The following is a 21,574-nucleotide window of genomic DNA, read 5'->3' on the forward strand; positions in this document are numbered from 1 at the left end:
TGCTATAACAAATTACCAAGAATTAATGGCTTAAAACTATGCTTATTTTTTTACCTTATAATTTTTGATGTCAGAAATCCAAAATGGGTCTTTCTGGGCTAAAATCAACATGAGGTAGTGTTTATGCTGGAGACTCTAGAGGAAAATGTGCTCCCTTCCTTACCTTTAATAGCTTCTAGGGGCCACCAGCATTCCTTGGAATGTGGCCCCTTCCTCTCCAACACTCGAGAAGGTGAGTACAGATCTCACATTGCATCACTCTGACCTCATTTTCCACCTTCCCTTTCTCCTTTTAATAATCCTGTGATTATACCTGGCCCAGGCAGATAATCCAAAATAAATTCCCTATTTTAAGGTCAGTTTATTATCAAACTTAATTCTATCTGCAATCTTAAATTCCCCCTTGCATGTAAAATCACCTAGTCATATGTTCCAGGGATTACGATGTGGACATCATCAGGGTCCACCTTTCTGCCTTCCAAAACCACTTTCACTGATTTTTCTGGAGTCGTTTGACTTGTATTAAGGAATGAAAATGAGCATATAGTGGGCATTGAATAGGCTATTCCTTAGGGACACTGGTAACTTTTCAACAAAGTACAGATAAAATAAAACAAGTAAACCGGCAGGGATGACAGAGAAAATTGGTTCACCGGGGTAGCAGAAGTTTCACATAGGTAGCAGAAGATTCTGTCTTGAATCTAGTTAGGTTTCAGCTCAGTTTAATAATTAAATGCTTAAGTAACACTTCGGAGCCTTGTTCCATTTGTCTGTCTTGACTCCTGTCAGGCACTTAAATCCATCCATACCAGGAAAAGCTACTTAAGGACACAAACCTCCATTCCACAGAATATGAAAACCCAGTGTTTTAAAAATGCATGTAATTTCCCAGACAGATTTTACCAGGTGCAGTTTCGATGAAATGTCTGAGATAGAAAAGAAAAAAAGAGAAAAAAATCTGGAGCATCTGTTTGAGTGGATCCTAAAGTGCAAGTTTTATTTTCATTCATTTCAGTATGGGAGGATTGATTCAGGTGTTTATGAGGCAGGCTCCTTGTCTGTGCTTCTAAACTTCTATGTATTTTAAGAGGTAACTTTTTAAAGGTTATTTTTTGTCCTTGTTGTTGTTTATTTGTTCATTTTTAGTGCTTTATAGTTGGAAACCTGGGCAGATCTTTTGGAGTTACACTTGGTTCTTCAGCATTGCTCCCTTGAACTGCTGCAGACTAACTCCAACTGTGTAGTTTAAGACACAGGTTTATCAACCTCATTCAGCTGCTTCTGGAACTGCATGGGTGTGTAGCGTAGTCATGCAAAGCAACTGAGAGGCTTGAGAACTGAGCTTTTGATGAATATCACAATAGCCAAATGAAAAAAGGAGAAAGAAACCTTTGCTTATATTCTGTGAGTACTTTTGTATGATTAATCTACACTTGTCCAACTGAGCTTAAGGCCTAAATTTGCAGCATGTAGATTTTTCAGCACAGTGGTAGGCACAAAACAAGTGCTTAATAAGTCTTTGTTGGATTGAATATTATTGCAAAGATCGTCTTTTTCTCATTAGTTGCCTGTCAGTATCTTTTCCTAACTAGGACTCCCTCTGCCTTCCTGTTTCTCTGTGCATGTAAACATAGAAACTTCCAAGGGACTGTGTAGGGTCTCAAATGAATTGGCAGGTGACATCTAATCAATGGCTCAGCATGTTTTTACCACTCAATTTCATACCAACCTTGCTAACCTCTGCTCTTCGAAGTATACATTTAAGCGACGAATGAGATCTCACAGCCTCTAACCCACTGTAGGAACTCAACTGAACATTTTTTTGGGTTGAGTCAAAGAAGAAATCACAGAAGAGGTGGTTTCAGAGGGTAGGGAAGATTTAGATAAGCATATTCTATGGAGCTGACATTCCAGAGAATTTCTTTACTAATTACAAACACCTCTCTCAAAGATGTTGTCATCTTTGTAGCTTTTCGTCAAGGTAATTGACTGAAATGTTTGGTTGGTATACATATTTTTGTTCATGGTTCTCGGTTCATGAGTAAATGCTCTTCAAGTTGCATTCATGTTTTCAAGACCATACAATGTACTAAGGAGTTTCTTAATGGGTGAGCAAAGACTACTTTAAAATCATGGATTTCAGCCATTTATTCACTTATTGAACAAACCTATCTTCTTATAGTTTCAAAGAATTAAGGAACTGGAAAGGATGTTAAATATCATTTGTTATAACTCCTTCCTTTTAAAGTTGAAGATGAAACTGAAAGATGGATCTTTCCACCAGATTTTACTCTTAGTATCAGAGCAAGTACTTGACTCCAAGTCTCCTGATTCTCCAGTTCAGAGTTATTTGCAAAAAAGGACAGTAAATATTAAAACAGGCTAACAAATGACAATTGAATCTAAACTATTTTCAAGGCACTGTTGAGGTATAATTGCTACACACTGTTTATGAGGACTTTACACACTGGTTGAAAAGTCCACAATAACTTGAAAAATGTTAATAAAATAGAAAAGTTGTATTTTTACATTTGATTTTTTACATTTCTATATGGTTGAAAACATTTTAAAACAGCATTTTATGAATTAGGAAAATTATATGAAATTCCAATTATTTCCATAAAAAATGTATTATTGGAACATGACCATTCTTATTCATTTATGTATCTTCAATGACTGTTTTTGCAGGACAATGTCAGAATGAGTAATTGTGGCAGAGACCTATGACCTACAAAGCCTAAAATATTTACTTTCTGGCCCTTCACAGAAAAAGTTTGCCAAATCCTCAACTAGGCTTAATGGAAACCAGCAGAAAGAGAAAAACTAGATCAAACAACGTGTCCACAAAATAAAGGACCCACAGTTTGTGTTTTAGAGCACAATATCTTTTTTAGAAGTTTTCAGAAAAAAACGTTTGCCTATATTTACTAAGAGTTTTAGGCTTTCTCTGTTCTGTTTTCTGATATTTTTCATTAGAAAAAAAATAGGAGACAAGCTTGTATTTTTAGGTTACAGTATTTCTTGCAGTAGTTTGAATATTAAATTCATTATTTTTTTTTCATTTGCAAAATCAGAATATCAACATGACCCATGTGAAATGAATAGCTCCTATTTTAACTGTCATTATTGTTCTTTTGCAACATTAAATTGTTTGTGATCTAGGGGACTAAGAACTATAAAGTATAACCTGCATTCTTAGTTTCTGCAGGACAAATATACACAATAATGTCAAATATGTAATTGCATGCAAGTCAAAAGAAATAGTTATTTAACTTCTCCTTCCCCAAATGAGTGTTTTAATTAACCAATCCAAATGTCTCGGCATGTTTCTTTTTAATACCCTTTCATCTGCTATTGGCTTGAAAGAAAGAAAGACAGTTTGAAGTACAGAACAACCTTAACATGTTAGAAAAGGAAGATGCCCCCCAAAAGTTAAAAGACCTCATTAAAGTTTGTTTGTAGATTCTGCCAGACATATTCCAGCTAATGCACTATGGAATCCTAGATATGTTTGTTCACTAGCCACTGACACTGGTTGACAATGCTTGCAGATTAATCAAGTACCTGTTCATATGCAAGGAAAGATCTCACTGTCTTAGATAGCTCCTCTTTAAAAGTAAAAAGCAAAACCAGCGCTCCTTATAATTCAGCAATGTTCTGCTCCATGACTGTTTCAGTGCTTTATGACTGACAAAGAGAGTCATTAGAAGTCTGTTTGATGGACATAACGAAGTGAATTGGAAAAAATAAAAAAACCTTTTCAGCCCATTCAGAAATAATTGATGTGACTGAGACAGCTGTATGTGAGTTCCAGATAAGGAGACGATTTATGGAGAAACTATTGAAGCTAAAAAGGAAGGTGCAAATTTAAAGTTTCCCATAAAGTTGTCTGTAAGACACAGAGCAGAGAGATTTAACCTGAAGTTCTTTCCAGAGGCATCATTAGAGTTCTATCCTCTTGCAGATGCAATCCTCATAAAAGTAGTTTCACTAGGTTGATGGACTCCAAGGGGAAACTTTCTACATTCTTAACCTGATGCTGTGTTTTCTCTTTTACTGTAAGCATTGTGTATAACAGGATATTCCTAAAGTTCAACTCTTTTCTTTTCCGTTTTCAAAAATTGGCCACTGCCCTATCAGAGAAAACAATCCATTATTATTGTACAGGTTGCAACTTAGAAGATTTTGATAATGCAGATGGAAGGCCAATATTTTTAAGTGTGTCTGATTATGGGACTTAATATTTGCTTTTATGGTATGATGGTTACCTTTTAATCAATCTAACAATTAAGAATGGATAAAAATAAAATTTTCATTATTATCGTATATTTACAAATATGCATCTGGTCTTTATTGCTTTTCTTAGAGACTATAAATGAACTTTGTGACAAAGATTTTTTTAAAATAGGTAGCACTTGGAAATGTTAAACACATTTGACAATGATTGCATTCTGAAAACAGAATAACATATTGCTGTTAATTTCAGAATGAATTTTCTTAAAGGTGTAGATTATAAATTGTATATGCTATTATATCAGTACTGTCAAAAAAGCAGGGCAGTTATATGGTTCTCTAAAAAAAATTAAAAATGAATCTGCAATATAAAATATGAGGCAGTATTAGAATTTGACATCAACTTTCTAGATATTAAAAAAAAGACTTTTTAGAAAATTGTTCCAGTCCTCTAATGAATTTGAAATGTATGGACTTAACTTTCTTTGAACTCTCTGAATAAGACCAGGATAAGATCTGGCTTCTACTCCATATTCGAAGTGGGGATTCTGATAACTTTGTATGTGACCTCTAAACCAGCTAACCTGCCTAGATTTAGGTTTACTGTTTGGTAGTCCACATTATCAATTGCTGAGATGAAATTTGACAGAAAAGAAGAATGAATCAAATGCTCATCACCTCTTCCCTTCATGAATGCCTTACCCCTTGCAATACTATCATTAGAACAAAAGCATTGTTTCTGTCATCCAGACATATTCTAAATCCCCTCCTCATCTATGCAGACTGTCTTTCTCTTGATCCCAAGTTTACCAATACACCATTTTAACTTATGTTCATGTTTTCTAAATTTTAAAAAATCCAAAATATTAATAAGCAAATGCATTTATTGAATATGTTACATTGTATAACCCCACAGCACCCAACTTAATCCTTATTTGCTATGCTTGCCTTTTCAAGGCTCTGAGGTTGATTTTATGTGGAAATGATCATGGCGATCACATGTCCCTCACCTTGGGCTCATCAGAATTCTCAATGAGGAGAGGAGGATAGGAAGACACAGCCATACTTATGGACTCCCACAGCATAAGGGAATGAATAGAAGGGAGAAGACCTCTCCATTCACATCTGTATCCACTTCCCATGTGACCTCTAGATTTCTAGAACAGAAAGTGAATAAAATTATATAAAGAATGGATAAAGATTATATAAAGAATGGACTGGTTCCCAGTCTATAGTAGTTTAAAGCAAAGTTAATTCTAATGCATTTTCGTCAGCTGGGGCCTGGCATGAGGATGGAGGTACATCCCACACCCCAGGGATTGGATATTATCCAGAGTTACCTTTGAATATATGTGTGTCTTCAAGTGAAAGTCTCTAGTGTGTCATAATGGAAACAAAAGATAATTGATGAATGTCATTCTTAAATAATTGAATATAAAAATATTCATGCTCAATAAAAATGATTAGATTCAAATAGTTTTTGAAAGATGTGGGTGTTACTGTGTGTACCTATTTGTTTTACAAATAACTTGCATGTAGAACAATAAAAAATTAGTGCATGAATTGGAAAATTAGGTCTGAAATTTCATATGAATTTTTAAAATTATATTTAGAAACTTTGTAAATTGCTGGGCCAGCTCTATATTTTCTTAAAAAAACAAAAAACAAAACCTAAAACATAATGGGAGATAGCTCTAGTTATATAGCTGTGGCCTGAGGTATAATACCTTTTATAGTATATGTCTTTGAGCAAGCTTAAGGTTCTTCTGTATAAACTATCTCATTAATTCTCAGAGAATTTAAGTTAGTAAGGGGCAGGTATTATTTTCTGCATTTTACAGACCCTGAGCCTAAGGCACAAGAGCCAAGGGTCAGCTAAGTTGTCTGAGGTCAATGGGGAATCTATAATGTTGCTTGGAATAAATTTTTTTTCTATTATTTCTAATATACAATATTTTTTCTCATTAAACACATACACACACACGCATACACACACACAAATCATACATGCAGTTCCTCAGTGAGTTTTAATGTTTACCTTGCCTTTGTGATTTTATTCTTAATTTCATTTTTCCATTAATTCTAGTTAGTTTACTTCCAGTCTCTGATTTCTTTCATTCCCCGACAACCTTATGTTATTAGGCATATTTTTGCTTGCCCTTTTTGTTGCATCTTCAACTATTTACCCTAAAGCAAAACTTTTTCAATAACAATGAAAAAAGACAAAAAAAAAGATTTTACACAAATCTTTTTTTTCTTTTAACTGCTACCCCACATCTCTCATACCATATTTTAAAAATTAGTAGTCTGTCCCCACTTTCTCCATTTCTCCATATATTTACAAGTGGGTCTTTTACTTCCTGTGGCTTAATCTCCTATAATTGTTCCCCAGAGTTCAGAGATTTTTTAGCAAAAATGCCCTTCTAATGGATGAATCCAATGGACCTTTGGTAATCAGCATTCTTCTCAACATCGCTGATGGCTTTGATCACGTAAGATTTTATTCTCTTTCCTGAAATTAACAGCTTCCTTGGCTTCTGAGTTTCAAAAATGATCTGGTTTTCTTACTCACCCTGTTTTTTATCCTTTGCTGCTGGTCCCAGATATGAAATCTATTATCAGCCTTCAAATATGTATTATCTATCAAAATTATTTTAGAGATCTTGACCCAGAAACCTCTCCTTTGCAATGCCTGCCCTAAATTCCTAAGCAGGTTTCATGGCATTTTGGGGGTACCTTTATTTTATTGGAAACTTAATCATATTATATTTTGTCTGTTTTAATATAAGATTTTGAGTTTCTTAAATGTGTAGAATTATTGTTGGAACATCCTTGAAACCCTGGGACATAACGGGACAAAACAAGTGTAGATATAACGACTAGATCCAGTCAGCCACACAGCTTTGCTTTATAGTGGCCTTGCTGGCCATTCTTTTTGCTGTTCCCTCATTCTTTCTTAGCATAATCCTCTGCCCTCAACATTTCTTCTTCCTTCTCTTTTGCAGGGAATTGTCAGATCATGTCTTTAATCTCACCCCTTTAATTAGATCATTTATTTGCCTAATAAAATCTTTGATTTCCACTCCCTCTTGTTTATAATTCTCACACATGTCCCATGCACAATTTTTGGAACAATTTTCTTGGACACTTCTTTCTTGCATTACTTACTCAATTTTCAAGCACATCTTCATAGTTTCAAAGATCTGGGAAGCTGACACTCGTCCTCAAGCTCTTCTGCTTTTTCCTGTTTTGTATAGACCAGCTTGCCTTTGCAAGACATGAAGTCATTTATCATCCTAGACAGAAAAATAGAAAACTCAGACACCTCAGGTCACTAAATATCTTCATATTATACTTTTGCATCCCAAGATGAAATCATGGTTCTGTTGACTCTCCAGGGAAATTTTATGAACACTTAGGGGACCAGCTGGCTTCCTGAAGCAGTTTAGTCTTTTTGACCAAATAGTCTTTCGACTGTAGGGTTTCTCCTTCCTCTCTGTGCCTCTTCATCACCTGGAGAGATTTTAGAAATGATTGATATCCAGTTCCACCCTGAATGCTGATTCACTGGGTTTAAGCTGAGGCCAGATATTTGCATTGTGTTTTCTCAGAAGTACTCTGGATGATTCTGAGGCACATCTAGGTTTAGGAATCATCACTTAAACCACTCTGCTTCAGAGTATCAGTCATTAACAAAGTGATAGTTACATATACAATGCAAACTCATTCTCTTTGTCACATAGTCAACACATTGCTTACATTTCTGGTTTAGTCAATATATCTGGACTATGTAAATAATATGAATTTCTGTGTCATAACTTCTGCCATAAAACCTATCTTCTCAATAGACCCAACCCAATGATGAAGGATAGTGTGTAAATACTTGTCTGTCTCCCGAAATATCTGCCTATCTATTTACCTATCTATCTAAATCTACATGTGTGATTTATTACTAGAATTAAACTTAATTCTTGCATTAATGGGTTCTCTTTCAGAATTCAAAATTCTGTACCAATTTGGTTCACATTACCAACTTAAATAGTTTGTCACAAGATTTTATTTACTTAAATTTATCAAAATAAAGTTTAAGAGGTAGTAATGTAATGTTTATATTGTATGTAGAGCTCTAATGGGATATTTTTACGTGTAGATAAAAATGATAGATGGAGTATTTTATGACCCATTGTGTGATATTCTTTATTTTAGATTTTTATTATGAATCATTTTCCACTCATTTAGATATTATTTTAAATGAAAAAGCTTTTTATAAAAAAGAGTTATTAATGGATCTAAGCATTTGCTAGTATATATATTGATCTTAGTATTTTAAAATTACAACATTTTCTTTCCATCGTTAAATGTAATATGTAACCTACAATAATTCATGGGGATCAATATATTCACAGTTAAAATAGGGTACCGAATCAAGAAAATAAAATGCACAGATTCAGGGCTTCCCTGGTGGTGCAGTGGTTAAGAATCCGCCTGCCAATGCAGGGGACACGGGTTCGAGCCTTGGTCCAGGAAGATCCCACATGCCGCAGAGCAACTAAGCACTTGCGCCACAACTACTGAGCCTGCGCTCTAGACCCCGTGAGCCACAACTACTGAGCCCGCATGCTGCAACTACTGAAGCCTGCACGCCTAGAGCCCCTGCTCCACAACAAAGAGAAGGCACTGCAGTGAGAAGCCCACACACTGCAACCAAGAGTAGCCCCCGCTCGCCACAAATAGAGAAAGCCTGCATGCAGCAACGAAAACCCAATGCAGCCAAAAATAAATAAATAAAATAAGTTTAAAAAATGCACAGATTCACAGTAGTTATTACATAATACATAATAGAAAAAAATTATTTTATTTTTGACATTTTTCATTGCAAACATAGACTATCACCTGTCTCTGCTATTCTATAATTACTTTTGGTAGAAGTAGCATTTAAGCACAGATTCTAAGATTTCCACCTTTGTTCAAACATCACCCTCTTTTCTATTTTTATATCAAGATGGAACATTATCTCTCATAATTTCTTATTTCTCTTTTTCAATTTATTAGCATAATTTATGTATTTCTGTATTCATTTTGAACTTTCTCCTTGCATTAGTGGACTGATTCTAAAAGATTTGAGAATCATTAAAATAGAATTAAAAATAACATTTGACCCTCCTTTTTCTTTTTGTATGTTTTTCTTAACCCACTGCTATGTCTTGAAGTGATAATATGTTTTCATGACTCTTGGCATCCTTTCTTAAATTCAACATTGTCATTAACATTTTATTGTTCGGTAGTATTTGCTGAGTATCTTCTGTGTGCAGAACAGTATAGTTTTAGGAGACTGTCACTGGTCTTACTTCTGAGGTGAGACCAAACATAAAACAATTCACAGAGAGTCTGCAGTCAGTCGGGAGTAATAAATAGAAAAAAAAGAAAATATGCACACATAAGATAAAGCATGGAAAATACAAACTGATTTCTATGTTTATTAAGAAATAAGGTAAAATATCACAATCATACTACTGTAAAGCAATATGAGAATTATTAGTGAAATAAGGAAAATGTTTCTAGAGATTTAGTTGCCAGTAAATTTTGGCCCGTGGTGTGCATGCTGTTTGTACTAGAAATACTTTGTAATTGTTTTAAAAATCTGCAATCCCAATTCAGTGAAACATTATAAAGAAGAGAATGTGCCTTAAATGTTTTCCCTTTGTAAGTTTGATTTTGAATTAAATTAAAAAGATTTTATAAAGACTGTATACTCCAAGTATGTACATGGAGGGAGAGGTACTGGGTTAGAAATACGAACAAGACAATATTCCTGACCAATCTTCTCTATGAGACAAAATAAAGGGAAGATTTGTGGAACCATGTGTTTGTCTTTAGTAAAACCAATTTATATATTTGGGGGAAATGTCACAATTCTTCTTAGCTTTCCCATTAATAACCTACCATATGTAGATAATCCTTAACATTTTAAAAATTCTACTGGTCCCAGTTGTGATTAGTGATTTCTACCAATAGTATTCAAGTTCTAAAAGTACAAAAAAGCTTCTTTACCTTTCTCACTACTCTGGCAACATTAGTTTTATACTTTATATTAGAAAAAACCAGTCTGAGTTATAGGTACAAAAATCTGTACATTTATGCCACTTTTAAATCATACAAGAGCTTAATGAATACAACTATTGCCAAGAATAATCTCCAACAAATATTGCAGAACCTTTTTATATTTTTTTCCCAAAATATTATGTGTACATAGCCCTGACAATGTATGGCATTAATTTGTTCCCTTAATGAGCCTAAAATATTTTGTAGTTATGATAACCTTTAAATTCTGTATATATTAAGTGTTCTATCCAGCCAACATTAGTAACATAGTAAATTGTGATGTCCCATTGGGTAAAGATTTGCATCATACTTTAAATACAACTTAAAGACTGTACATGATGTTACTTTTTTGAGCAAATTGTGATTAGTCATAGTAAAAGCACATACAATTAAAAATTTTGGTTTATTTTGAATTCCCTGGCTCAGGAATTTTTTGTTTATTATTTCAATACTACCCTTACACTTTCAGGGTCAATAGGTAATATATTTAAGATGAATGAAGTAAGAAATATATTCCGATTTCCTAGCACTACATCTATATTCCTGTTTATCAGCTATACCTTTAGTAGTTTGTCAACTGCCAAAACACTCAGTTTTAAACCATTTGCCTTATGCACAAAGTATTTAAAAATGAAATCTTCTTACAATGGATTAGCTCTATATTTATTGCTCTCCAAAATCACTGACCCTTGTTTTTATAAGGATTCTATTTGTGTAAAACATATTTGAAGTGAAGACTACAGAATAGAAAAATGGTGAATATGTGGAAGTAAAATATCAGATTTACATGTGTGTGTTAGTGACATTGATGTTTTCTTATTTCTGTTTCAGAAAGGGAATTTTCAGTTTTTCCATAATAAAATCTAAGCTCTAGGTATTGCCTCAGAAAATAGAGTTAACCAAATAGATTTCAACATGTTATATTAACCGTTTTGTATTGAATTAGTTGTCAGTCGACCTTAATGTATGTAATTTATGTATTTTTAAAATAAGATTATTTACAATCTTATACCTTAGTGACATTCAGAATCTTTTCTCTTACAGCCATTTCGTAGAGTGACGTTTTCTGTTGTGAGTCAGCCCCAGGACCCACATCAGGGGTCACTGCAGAGTTGCTATGACAGCGGGCTGGAGGAGTCAGAAACACCAAGCAGTAAGAGTTCATCAGGGCCAAGGCTGGGTGCCCTTCCACTCCCAGAGGACAACTATGAAAGGACCACGCCGGATGGCAGTGTTGGTGAGGCAGAGCATATGGAAAATGGTAGGGGCAAACACAACATCACACACATAATCACGCTAGTGAGCCGTAATAAGTAGACTTGCGAAGGTCAGTCTAAAACTAAAATAAAATAGCTGACACTAAACCTGGTTTATTTGAAATAATCAATATTTGCTAAAAGTACAGAAATGCCAAATAAAGGAACATAACTCTATAGATAAAATTCACCAAACTTGAACCATCATTTTAAAACAACCTGTCAGAAATGAACACATTTACAAATAAATCAGAGTAGTACCTGTTATGGAAAAGACTAAACTAGTCCATAATACCTAAACAATAGCCGCTAAGAAAGGTCTTGTGTGATTGTTTTCTTCTATTCATTTTTATCATGCAACTATTTCTTCAACTGCAATCATCCAGTCTTGGTAAAAGGAAATGACAGTAAACACACCTTGCTGGATTCTTTCTTCTCCTAGGTATTTAGAAAAATATTTTCAAACCTCTCCTTTTCAAGTGATAACTGAAATGGAATCAAAGAAGAACAGTATTATTTTATTCTCCAAAATATATTGTAAATGCTATTAGAACTCTCCTTTTATTTAATTATAAGTTTTTTCTCATTTTTGTGCAAGGGAAAGGGAGGAAAGAAGATTATAGCACTCTATATTCTTATCCTGTTGTGAGATGGTTCTCATATTATCACAATTGGCCTTACGTACACTTTCCTTTAAGTTACACTTTCCTATAAGTTAGATAGCAAGTAGTGCTTATGAAACTTTTCACATTTGTTTATGTTACCAAAGACAATTAGGTGATTTATATTTTGGATTTCAGGTTATAAGTAGATGCCTGAAGAATAAATTTGTGTCAAATAATGGAATGGTAAAGTTCTTGCTAACTTTATTATTTCATATATAAAAATAGATTTGGTTATATGCAGGGAAAGGAAGGGGAATCACACACATTTTTATTTCTAGTGAAACCTTGAAGAGAATTTTGTCTTTCACCATTTCATCCCCCAAGTGAAGTAAGACACTCTAAATTTTTGTTATATGCCAGTTTCTTTAGTGATTATATGCAAATAGAATATATTAGAGCAGGAGAAAGTCTGATTTGTTTTTCTGGACATTTACCTATGAATATTAAAACCCAACATTAGAGAATAATACATTGTAAATGACCTTAAGTGAAATTATTGTTAAATTAAATCATGTTAAATAATTAGTTTTCCACACTGTTATCTGGTTGAGCAGATATGATATTAAACAGGGTCTGATGATTGACAACCTTCTTGATTTATTAGCCAGAGATTAAATACATTTTGCCTTATGGCTATAAAGTCATGCTTACCTGTGTGTATGGTGGTGTGTGCTTATGTGGATGGGAGTTTGATGTGGTTTTTAAGAATTCATATTTTTTTTAGTATTTTTTAAAATAAGCATAAAATTTTTGGTATGAATTGCAATGCAGATGAATGTATATTTAAGGCAAATAGGTTTAAAATGCTTTGCACGAAAGTGAAAATTAAATTAAAAATACCGTAATAATGTTTTGTATACACCCCCCCACCCCCCAGGAAGGCAGGATTAATTTACTTTAAGGGCATTAGTATATCTGCATTACCTTTTGATGATATCATGTAATTTTATTTGTGTTTTAAAAAGTACTTGTCTCACTATAAACAACATAAAGTACAATTAAATCTTTATTTTTTGGGTGTCAACTATCATTGGCATTATAATCATGTTTTAATGTTATTTCTGTTTTTTGAGTTTGAGGATTCAGTGCCATTAAAATAAGAAAGAAATAATTAATAATAAACATAATTATATAAGACAAACACATAGCAGTTACTTTTTAGGAAACATACATGTCATGGAAAACATAACTGGTGAGCTTGTTGAGAGGCTAGAAAGTTTACTGAGAAACATTTCCCAAGGAAGACTTTTAGTTATTTTTTATAACTATGTTTTCAGTCTTGTCAACGGCCAAGGAACACAATAATGTAACTGAGTTTTCCTGATTTTATGTGACTGACACTTGAAATTCAGTGTTTGTGTAACCATTTGTCATCTGCTAGCTGTGATTCACGTTAGCCCTGATCTATAGGTAATGACACAGGAGATGTGATTCACTTTGGGTGATCCAAATGTAGCAGTTGACATTTGAGTAAGAGTTGTTTTGGGTTCAGATTTTCAGACTATTGTCTAGCAGTAAAGTGCAATTGTATGCTTGAATTCTGGTAGTTTCATCTTCAATATTGATGGAGCATTCTGGCATAAATAGAATTGGAGTTGAAACCTGTCTAATATTCATTTGTCACATTTAATTGGAATCCAGGTAATCTGCAGTGTTTTGCTTGGTTAGGTTTTAATCAGGATTTGTATTGGATTTTCCATGAAAATGCCATTTTGGATGCTGCCCTATTTCCTAATTATTATTACCTCAAACATTTTTCTTGAATTTTAACCTATGTGAAACAATGCAGTTATAACTCAATTTTTTGGATTAACTTTCCTTGTAAAATTTAGAAGATTAATTCCAGTGTAATAATTTTATAATATTCCAATGTGATGATGCAAACTGGGTATAAATTGAGACAGCTAATGATAAAAATAAATTGTCACAGATGCTGTAGTAAGGAAATAACCAAAATACAAGAAAATTTAATTACATAGGCAGTGAAATGCACTTACGTTTTACAAAAGCTTTTATTTCTGCCTTCTATACTTTAGCATAGTAAAATTTTATTAAGAGCTTATAGGTTAATTCTCTTTATAACAAGTTTTACCCTATATTTCAACCCACGTTAGTGCCAAATGATAAAAGAGGCTTTATTTTCTTATTAGCTTAGGTGAAAGAATACGGTGTAAGAATAATTTCTTGAAACTAGAATCTATTAATTAATGTGAGACCCACTATTCTGATCATTTCAAATCTGGGGTACTTATATCCCTTGGGTCTCTGGAAAAGAACAATGAAAATTATACATTAAAAATACTTTTTAAAAAACCCTCATGAATTATGCATTTATTAATGAAAAAATCACTAACATTTTTTCCTTTGATTAATATCAATAGTATGTTTACTTCAAGTTGATCCTTTGATAAAATTGGGGAAATTGGTTATTTGTTATTTTATTAAAATACATTTAATGGGATTACATATTTTAAAATATGGAGTACATGGTGGGAAGTTAAGTAATGATAAAATACTTTATCATTAATGGTATTTTAATGATAAAATAAATTAATAATTTAAATGAAAACCAAATATTAGGCTTAAAAGCACCACCACATTAAGGGTAACCATTGACTATGCAAGAGCTTGCCCTTGTCTTAACTATGCAGCAGGCTTCAGTCTGTCTTGGAATGGTGTTTATGAGTTTCTTTAGGTCTATTGTAAGTTTTTATTTTGACCCCTGCCTTCATGCCATGGTCTACTTATTCTTCCAGAAGTCCCCCTGAATCATATTTGCAGAGCTAGTTTGTTTTACTGTGTATCACTTGATCATATAATATGTTTAACAACTCAAATATGGAAAACACCCCACTTGACCTCTAATCCCAATTTTCGTTTAGGATTGGGTAGGTCACTTACTCCTTTTGGGTCTGTTTCTATCATCTATAAGGCAATTAACTAAATTAACTCGAAAACCATATGCGATTCTTTTCTCACATCCAGTTTTTCTTACAAAGTTTCTTCTCCTGAATAGAAAGAGAACTTTGGGTCTCTTAGTGAGATGGTGAGTGAATTTGATAATATGCAGTAATATGGGCAAAGCAGAAGTAATTGTAGGGCCTTCTACACAACTTATATAACACACGTGCATTCTAATAGTAGATAATGAATGTATTACATAAATCAAAGAAATGAATCGGGTCAAAGGGTGTGATTTCTGGCCAGGTAGGTGGAAAGGTTGGTCCAACAGCAGGTCAGTATGGGAGACAGTTTTGGAGCCTCCCCAAATTACACTGTGCAAGAGAGGCATTTTTAGGTCTGATCTGGCTTTCGGTACAGTGCCCTCAAAACCATTAATTATGACTAAGTTATCTCACAACTGAATAAGCACATTTACTTTCTTACCTCACAGCATAAAATTTGGTCAGATAAGAGCGAACAAAAGGTACAAAACAGTATGTATTTTTCCTCTAGGTAAACTTACAAATAGTATAACATAGAAATAAATTAAAATAAGAAAATAGGAGTTGATCCATAAGGCAGGCTTAAAAAAGTTAAATGGTCAGAAATTTGGCCATTTTAACTGCCTAATTAATTTTATGCTTTTGATTTTCTCAGACATTTAAAATATAATTTTGATTTTTATATGCTAATATTTTTCAATTTCACACTTACAAACTTTCTTACTTCTTCAAACCTATGTAAACTAGGCTTAACTGTTTTATTCATTCCCCTCACTACACATGCTTTAGTGTTTAGAGCACATTGTTCTTGACGGTTGAAACATGGTGCATTCCGCTGGGAAGTCTTTTCGTATCTGCCATGGACTTTCACATTGCTTTCAGAAGTAAATAACAGTATATTTGAAATATCATTTGGAAATGAAACATCATTTTTATATGACCAAGGGTAATTAGAAAAGACACTAAACTCATATCCTTGTGTGGGATAAAGGACCCTCTACTTTCTGCTTTTCTTTTACATACCCAATTTTCAGTAGTCATCTGTAAGGTACTATCATCTGGTTCTTGTTGGTTTCTGCTGTTTTCATTTAGATTGAATTAACAACACTGTCTCTTCCAGCTTTCCAAAGATGCTCATATACTTGTTAATGGCATACTCATAATACCCCAAAACAAATGCCCTGTAAATTTTTGTCTGTAGGAAGAGACATATACCTTAGAAAGATTCATTTTCATGGTTCTGCATTTCACTGTGTCTAGTTACCAGTGTCTGACTGCATTTTTTTACTTTTCTAGCCATCTGTAAAATGGCTCTGTACCTCCCAAGTATCCCCAAGTCCACACCCCCCAAAAAAAATTCTGGAGGGCCTTATTTACTCCTACTTCTTCATAGTGTTTATGGATAGTGATAATAGAGATTATCTCTAAGCAGAGTCTCAACTAATCAAGATGTATGCTACAGCAGTTTTCTAGCTTTCCAGTAAAATGAGCAGCACAATCTAAAAGAATCTAAAGAAGACATTGTCCTGTAGAAGAAGAGGTAATGTAGTAGACAGAATGTACTGGCTTAAGAAACAGGCTTGAAATCTAAGGACATCGGGTTAAATCCTGATTTCTCCTCTTACTAACAGTGTAATTTTCTGACTTCTCTTAGCCCCACTTAATAATAAATTGTAGGATTGTGGAAGACACTAAGTGAGATAATAGCACGTAATAATTTATAAATAAATAGTAAAAGAGTAGCAATGTTTACTATATTAATTGATGATAAAATTATTTACTACTATTATTTAAATAGTAATAATAAAATAATTGTGATTATTGTTAACTCTAGGTAGATTTGACATGACACGATGGCGTAATCATAAAAACATCATAAAATGTTTAGTTTCACAAAGATAGCATTCAAAAATGACTGGTAAGAATGATATTCTCACCTTGAATAGTTCCCAGTCAATTTCTCATTTTTGTGGGATACCAAGGGGTGACACCCAGTGACATTTAAACATATCAAGGAGCTAAAAAGAGGGGAAAGAAAGATTCTATCCTGAGGTATCAAATCAACCCAACTCTTCCTGCGCTCTGTCATTTAAGGTGAGGAGAAGTCATTATCTCCCTGTATTCTCTTCTCTCTTTTTTAATGTTTTTACATTTTATACCCAGTTTTCCAGTTGAATGCATTATTCTTCAGGTGTATATTTCCCTTTGAACTGCCGCAAAGTATTCACACTGACAGAGAAAACGAGTTGAAAAAAGTGTCCTATTAGTATGCTACCAAACTCTCAGCCCTTTCTTTTTAATCTCAATATTAATAATTAACACTGATAAAATGTGTGGCCATATTATCCTTTTTATTCTAATTTAGTCCTTTAAAACTAGATCACTCTGCTGAACCCTTATGACATTTGAGGAGGGAATGAGCTCTCATCAAATCTCAAAGTGACTTTGGAGGTCAGTTAGGGGGTTTGTTGCCTCCAGACTCTCAAAGCATTTGCTTATCTGAATTTCAGCACAGTTATTAGATAATGAATTCTGTGTTAAGTCCCCTATTTAGTCAAGGTATTATCTCCATACTTGCATTCTTCTTTGCTTATATATTGTATATACTTTTGTTTTTCCTCTGATTTTGTTCTAGAGTTATATATAAAAAACTTGATGTTGCTGAAATATGATAACACTCAAGCATCTTCTGTGTGATTTAAGGAACTCTGGAACTAACTTAAAGTGTAGTTAGCACTCAACCTCAGAGGTTAGCCCACTTATTGAGAAACTGATTCATCTCAGTATTCCTCTTTTAGGTTAAAACACTCACGGTTGTTACTTTTCCTATTGCAGTTTTTTTTTGGTAAGAAAAGCATTCTCTTAAGTAAAGCAAAACAGAGTAATATCCTCCCTGTCCCTTGTTTAATGGGGTAATTATATAGTGACAAAACTATGGTTATTCATTTTGATTCAACAAGCATGTGTGGAAAATAAAACTTGGCCAAGGCTTTCTGAGGAAGTAGAAGTGAACGAGAAAGAGTCTCTGCCTTCATGGTGGAAATCCTTAGGTTAGGAAGATACAACCTTGATTTCAGTAACTTCACTATAATAGGAAAAGGAGAAAGCTCACCAGAAAAGTTCAGAGTGGTATGAAGCACAGAGAATGGAGAGGAAGATTATTCAGATGAAACAATTATAAATGTACTTACTGAAATCTTTCAATTTTATAAATAATAGCTTGGGCTGGAAGAAGGCCTTGAAATGTTATCTGAATCATAGCCTCTCTTTTTACCTACCCATCTTCTACATGATTTAAAAATAAGTACTATATTGGCCTGGAAGCTTAATGTCAAGCTAAATGAAGTTAAATTATTTGTTTGTTTTACTTTTCTAATCAAGTTATTTCTTTTGTTTTTCTTGGTGCTAAACATAATTAGTTCCAAAACTCCAGAATTTATCATTGATAAAATTGTCAGCATATGGTAAATCCAGGTCTCATCTACAGAACAGATTATTTTTATGTCTCTTTTCCCTCCCTGCTCATAAATATGGACAATTACTAAAAATACGTGTACTTTAAATAAGCCTTTTCAAACTTAATAAGAGCCTTTAAATAATTTTTTTTAAGTTCTTCTGATTTCTTTTCAGAAGACAAATTGTATTGCTCAAATCAGATGATTAGATTGGAGTAGATTGGATTAGATTAGGTTTATTTTTTGAAAAACCAATTCATTCCTTTTGTTGTGGTTGCAAATTGTTTTTGTAATTGTTATCTCAAGATTCGAGTTAAATATTTGGGTATTTGTCTTTATGTCACATTCCCTTTCTATCTGAAATATAGACAACAGGTTGCCTTATTTTTAAATCTTGTTTCTGATAAATTTTACTTAATTTATGCAGGGGTATATTTTTTTGACATCAATCTCATTATCTTGTATGCCTTCTCATTACTGTACAGAAAGTGTAAGTTTATTACAAAATGAAAAAAATATTTGAAACATGCAAATTTAAGTGCCTCCTTTAAAACAGATTTTCAGCTGCTAAAATGTGATAGTCACAAAGGAAACTAAGTTTTGATACTGTATATTTAAAAGAAATCTGCAATGAGTGCTATAAAATATTTTGGTAATAAAAAGATAGAACAGCATCCTATTGTTTAAAAATAATCTACTCATTCATTTCTATTGCAAAATGTATCTTCTATGATTTTATTTCTGCTCTGAAATGCTTAACATTTCCAACGATGAGGTCATTGGGGGACCCACATATGATCTGAGAGTGGTGTGCTACTCTGAGGTTGCATTCTTGTGAACCATAGTTCCCTATACTGAATTGTGCACATTGTTTCTTTTCAGTATAAGGTTTCATTTCACCAACCCAGCATTTGTAGCAAAAGGTCATCACAGCCATAGATGAAATTTTATACAATGAACAGGGAATTTGGAGTATTATGAGAATTCATGAAATTCAATAACCATTTGTTGAGCATTTACTCTATGCAAATTCCCATGAAGGATCCAAAGGTGAATGAGACATTCTCTCTGCCTTCTAAGTGTTAGATATTGTGATGGAGAGCGACATGTACAGAATTAGATGTTTAAAAGTAAAGGCATGAGAAGCTCTAGGTTTAGAGACTAAAGGTTACCAGAACCAGAATAGGATATGAGTTGGGCATGTGAAAAACCGTAGCCAAACTTTGAAGGATGGGTGACTAGGATTTGATAAGCAGAAAAATGGATAATGTTATAGAGAATAGTGAGTGCTACCAAGAATACCAATGGTGGGAAGACAGAGGTGCTATTTGCTAACTTGGGAAAAATGGAAGGAATAGCATCTTTCCAGGAGAACGAACCTGATAAAGACATGTCAGATTTAGGGTACCTTTGAAAAATTCAGGTGATATCTAGCAGGCTATTAAAATGTACATTAGAAACTTGGGAGTAGAAATAAATAGCAGAAATACAGCATTAGGAGCCATTGGCACCATGATGATTATGAAACTTGGAGAATAGATGTGACCATCAATTAAGCATATGACACTAGAGAAGAGAGAGATTGTACCCAACACAGAATCTGAAAAAAATACTGAAATATAAGAGAATAATGAAATAAGCTTCAGAGAAGGATATTTTAAAATAAAAAAAGCAAAACCAAACAAAGCATGGCAGGCTAAGGAGAAATTTAGAATTATGGTTATACCTAGATGTTCAAAAAAATTGTTGAATTTAGCTGTATGGACTCTGTTGCCAATAGAGATTCAACAGAAGTGAGACAATTGAGAAAGACAATTGAGAAAGCAGAAGACCAGGAGATATAATGTAAGAACACACTTGAAAATTTTTCCCAAGGTCAGCAAGTCCACTATAATGTCATTGTCAGAGGCAGGGGCATGGTTGCACCCCTTGACATCAATCTTAATAAATTTCTAACCAACTTATACTTTATGTTATGTTCAGGATTTTTTGTTGCTCTTTCTACAAAATTTTCTGAAAGTACAACAGAGTCTGAAATTTCTGTATAATAGCTTTTGCTATCTTTCCTTGAGATATAATAATTACTCTTTTAAGTGAGTTTTGGCCTCTCATGTAACTTCTATGTTTTATTTTATAGTAGGTCATCATTCGTCCATCTCACTGGCTTGGAATTAAAATAGTATGTGACTAATTGCATTTTTGGTGAGATCCAATAATTGATATCAAACAATTTTAGTTATCATCAAACACTTTAATTTTGTGATTATAAGATTCCTGACACTGTAATAGTGCTATCAATTGTTAGTAATATTATGCAATTAGATATGCTTCAAAACAGAAAACAATGAAATAGAATTTGCAAGATAAATAAATTCAAATTGTAAAGGACTATCCAGTTCCAGTCACAGAAATGCAAGGTCAAAGATGCTTACCACAGCTTGTGCACCATGCAAGGGAAGCAATGCCTCCAAATGTGTTATGTGAGGGGACTTACTAATGATGATTTGCCAGGCAGATGTCACTTTTGATGTTGTTTTTATCTAAGAAAGGACAACTATCAATGTCACATAAATGTATTCTCCTTTCTCTGTATTCATTGTTGCTTAGTAGGAATTATAAGTAGGTATTACATTGATAAAACTAGTCTTCCAGCCCAAGATAATCTAAATAATTGCTACATAATAATTTCCAAACAAAACTTCAACTCCTATTTAATCATGCATATGTTTATTTGGTTCATCAAAAACCTCTAGAAATGTGCATCCTTTCCAGTTACTGAGTGGCCTCTATGCGGTACCTGAAATTTTTTTTCTAGATCCAAATATCAGTTTCATCAGTGTGCAGAACTGTACAGAGCCAAAACAAATTCTAAACATTATTATAAGATCTTGGTGTTCAACTGGAATATTAGTTTACTA

The 21,574-nt window shown here is 33.4% G+C and overlaps 1 protein-coding gene across 6 annotated transcripts in view; it reads left to right on the forward strand.

Annotated features, from left to right (window-relative positions):
* Nucleotides 1-21,574, forward strand: part of PCDH7 (protocadherin 7) — a 407,976-nt gene that overhangs the window by 178,816 nt on the left and 207,586 nt on the right. For 2 of the 6 annotated variants that reach the window (XM_030832237.2, XM_030832238.2), the window contains exon 2: nt 11,380-11,596. The exons of 1 other annotated variant lie outside the window; for it this stretch is intronic. In XM_030832237.2, the coding sequence (XP_030688097.1) occupies nt 11,380-11,596 (217 nt within the window). The remainder of the gene's footprint in view (nt 1-11,379; nt 11,597-21,574) is intronic. 3 more of the 6 variants (XM_060299226.1, XM_060299227.1, XM_060299225.1) reach the window with 2 other exon arrangements.

The sequence above is a fragment of the Globicephala melas genome, chromosome 5 (assembly GCF_963455315.2).
Source record: "Globicephala melas chromosome 5, mGloMel1.2, whole genome shotgun sequence".
NCBI classification, from domain to species: domain Eukaryota; kingdom Metazoa; phylum Chordata; class Mammalia; order Artiodactyla; family Delphinidae; genus Globicephala; species Globicephala melas.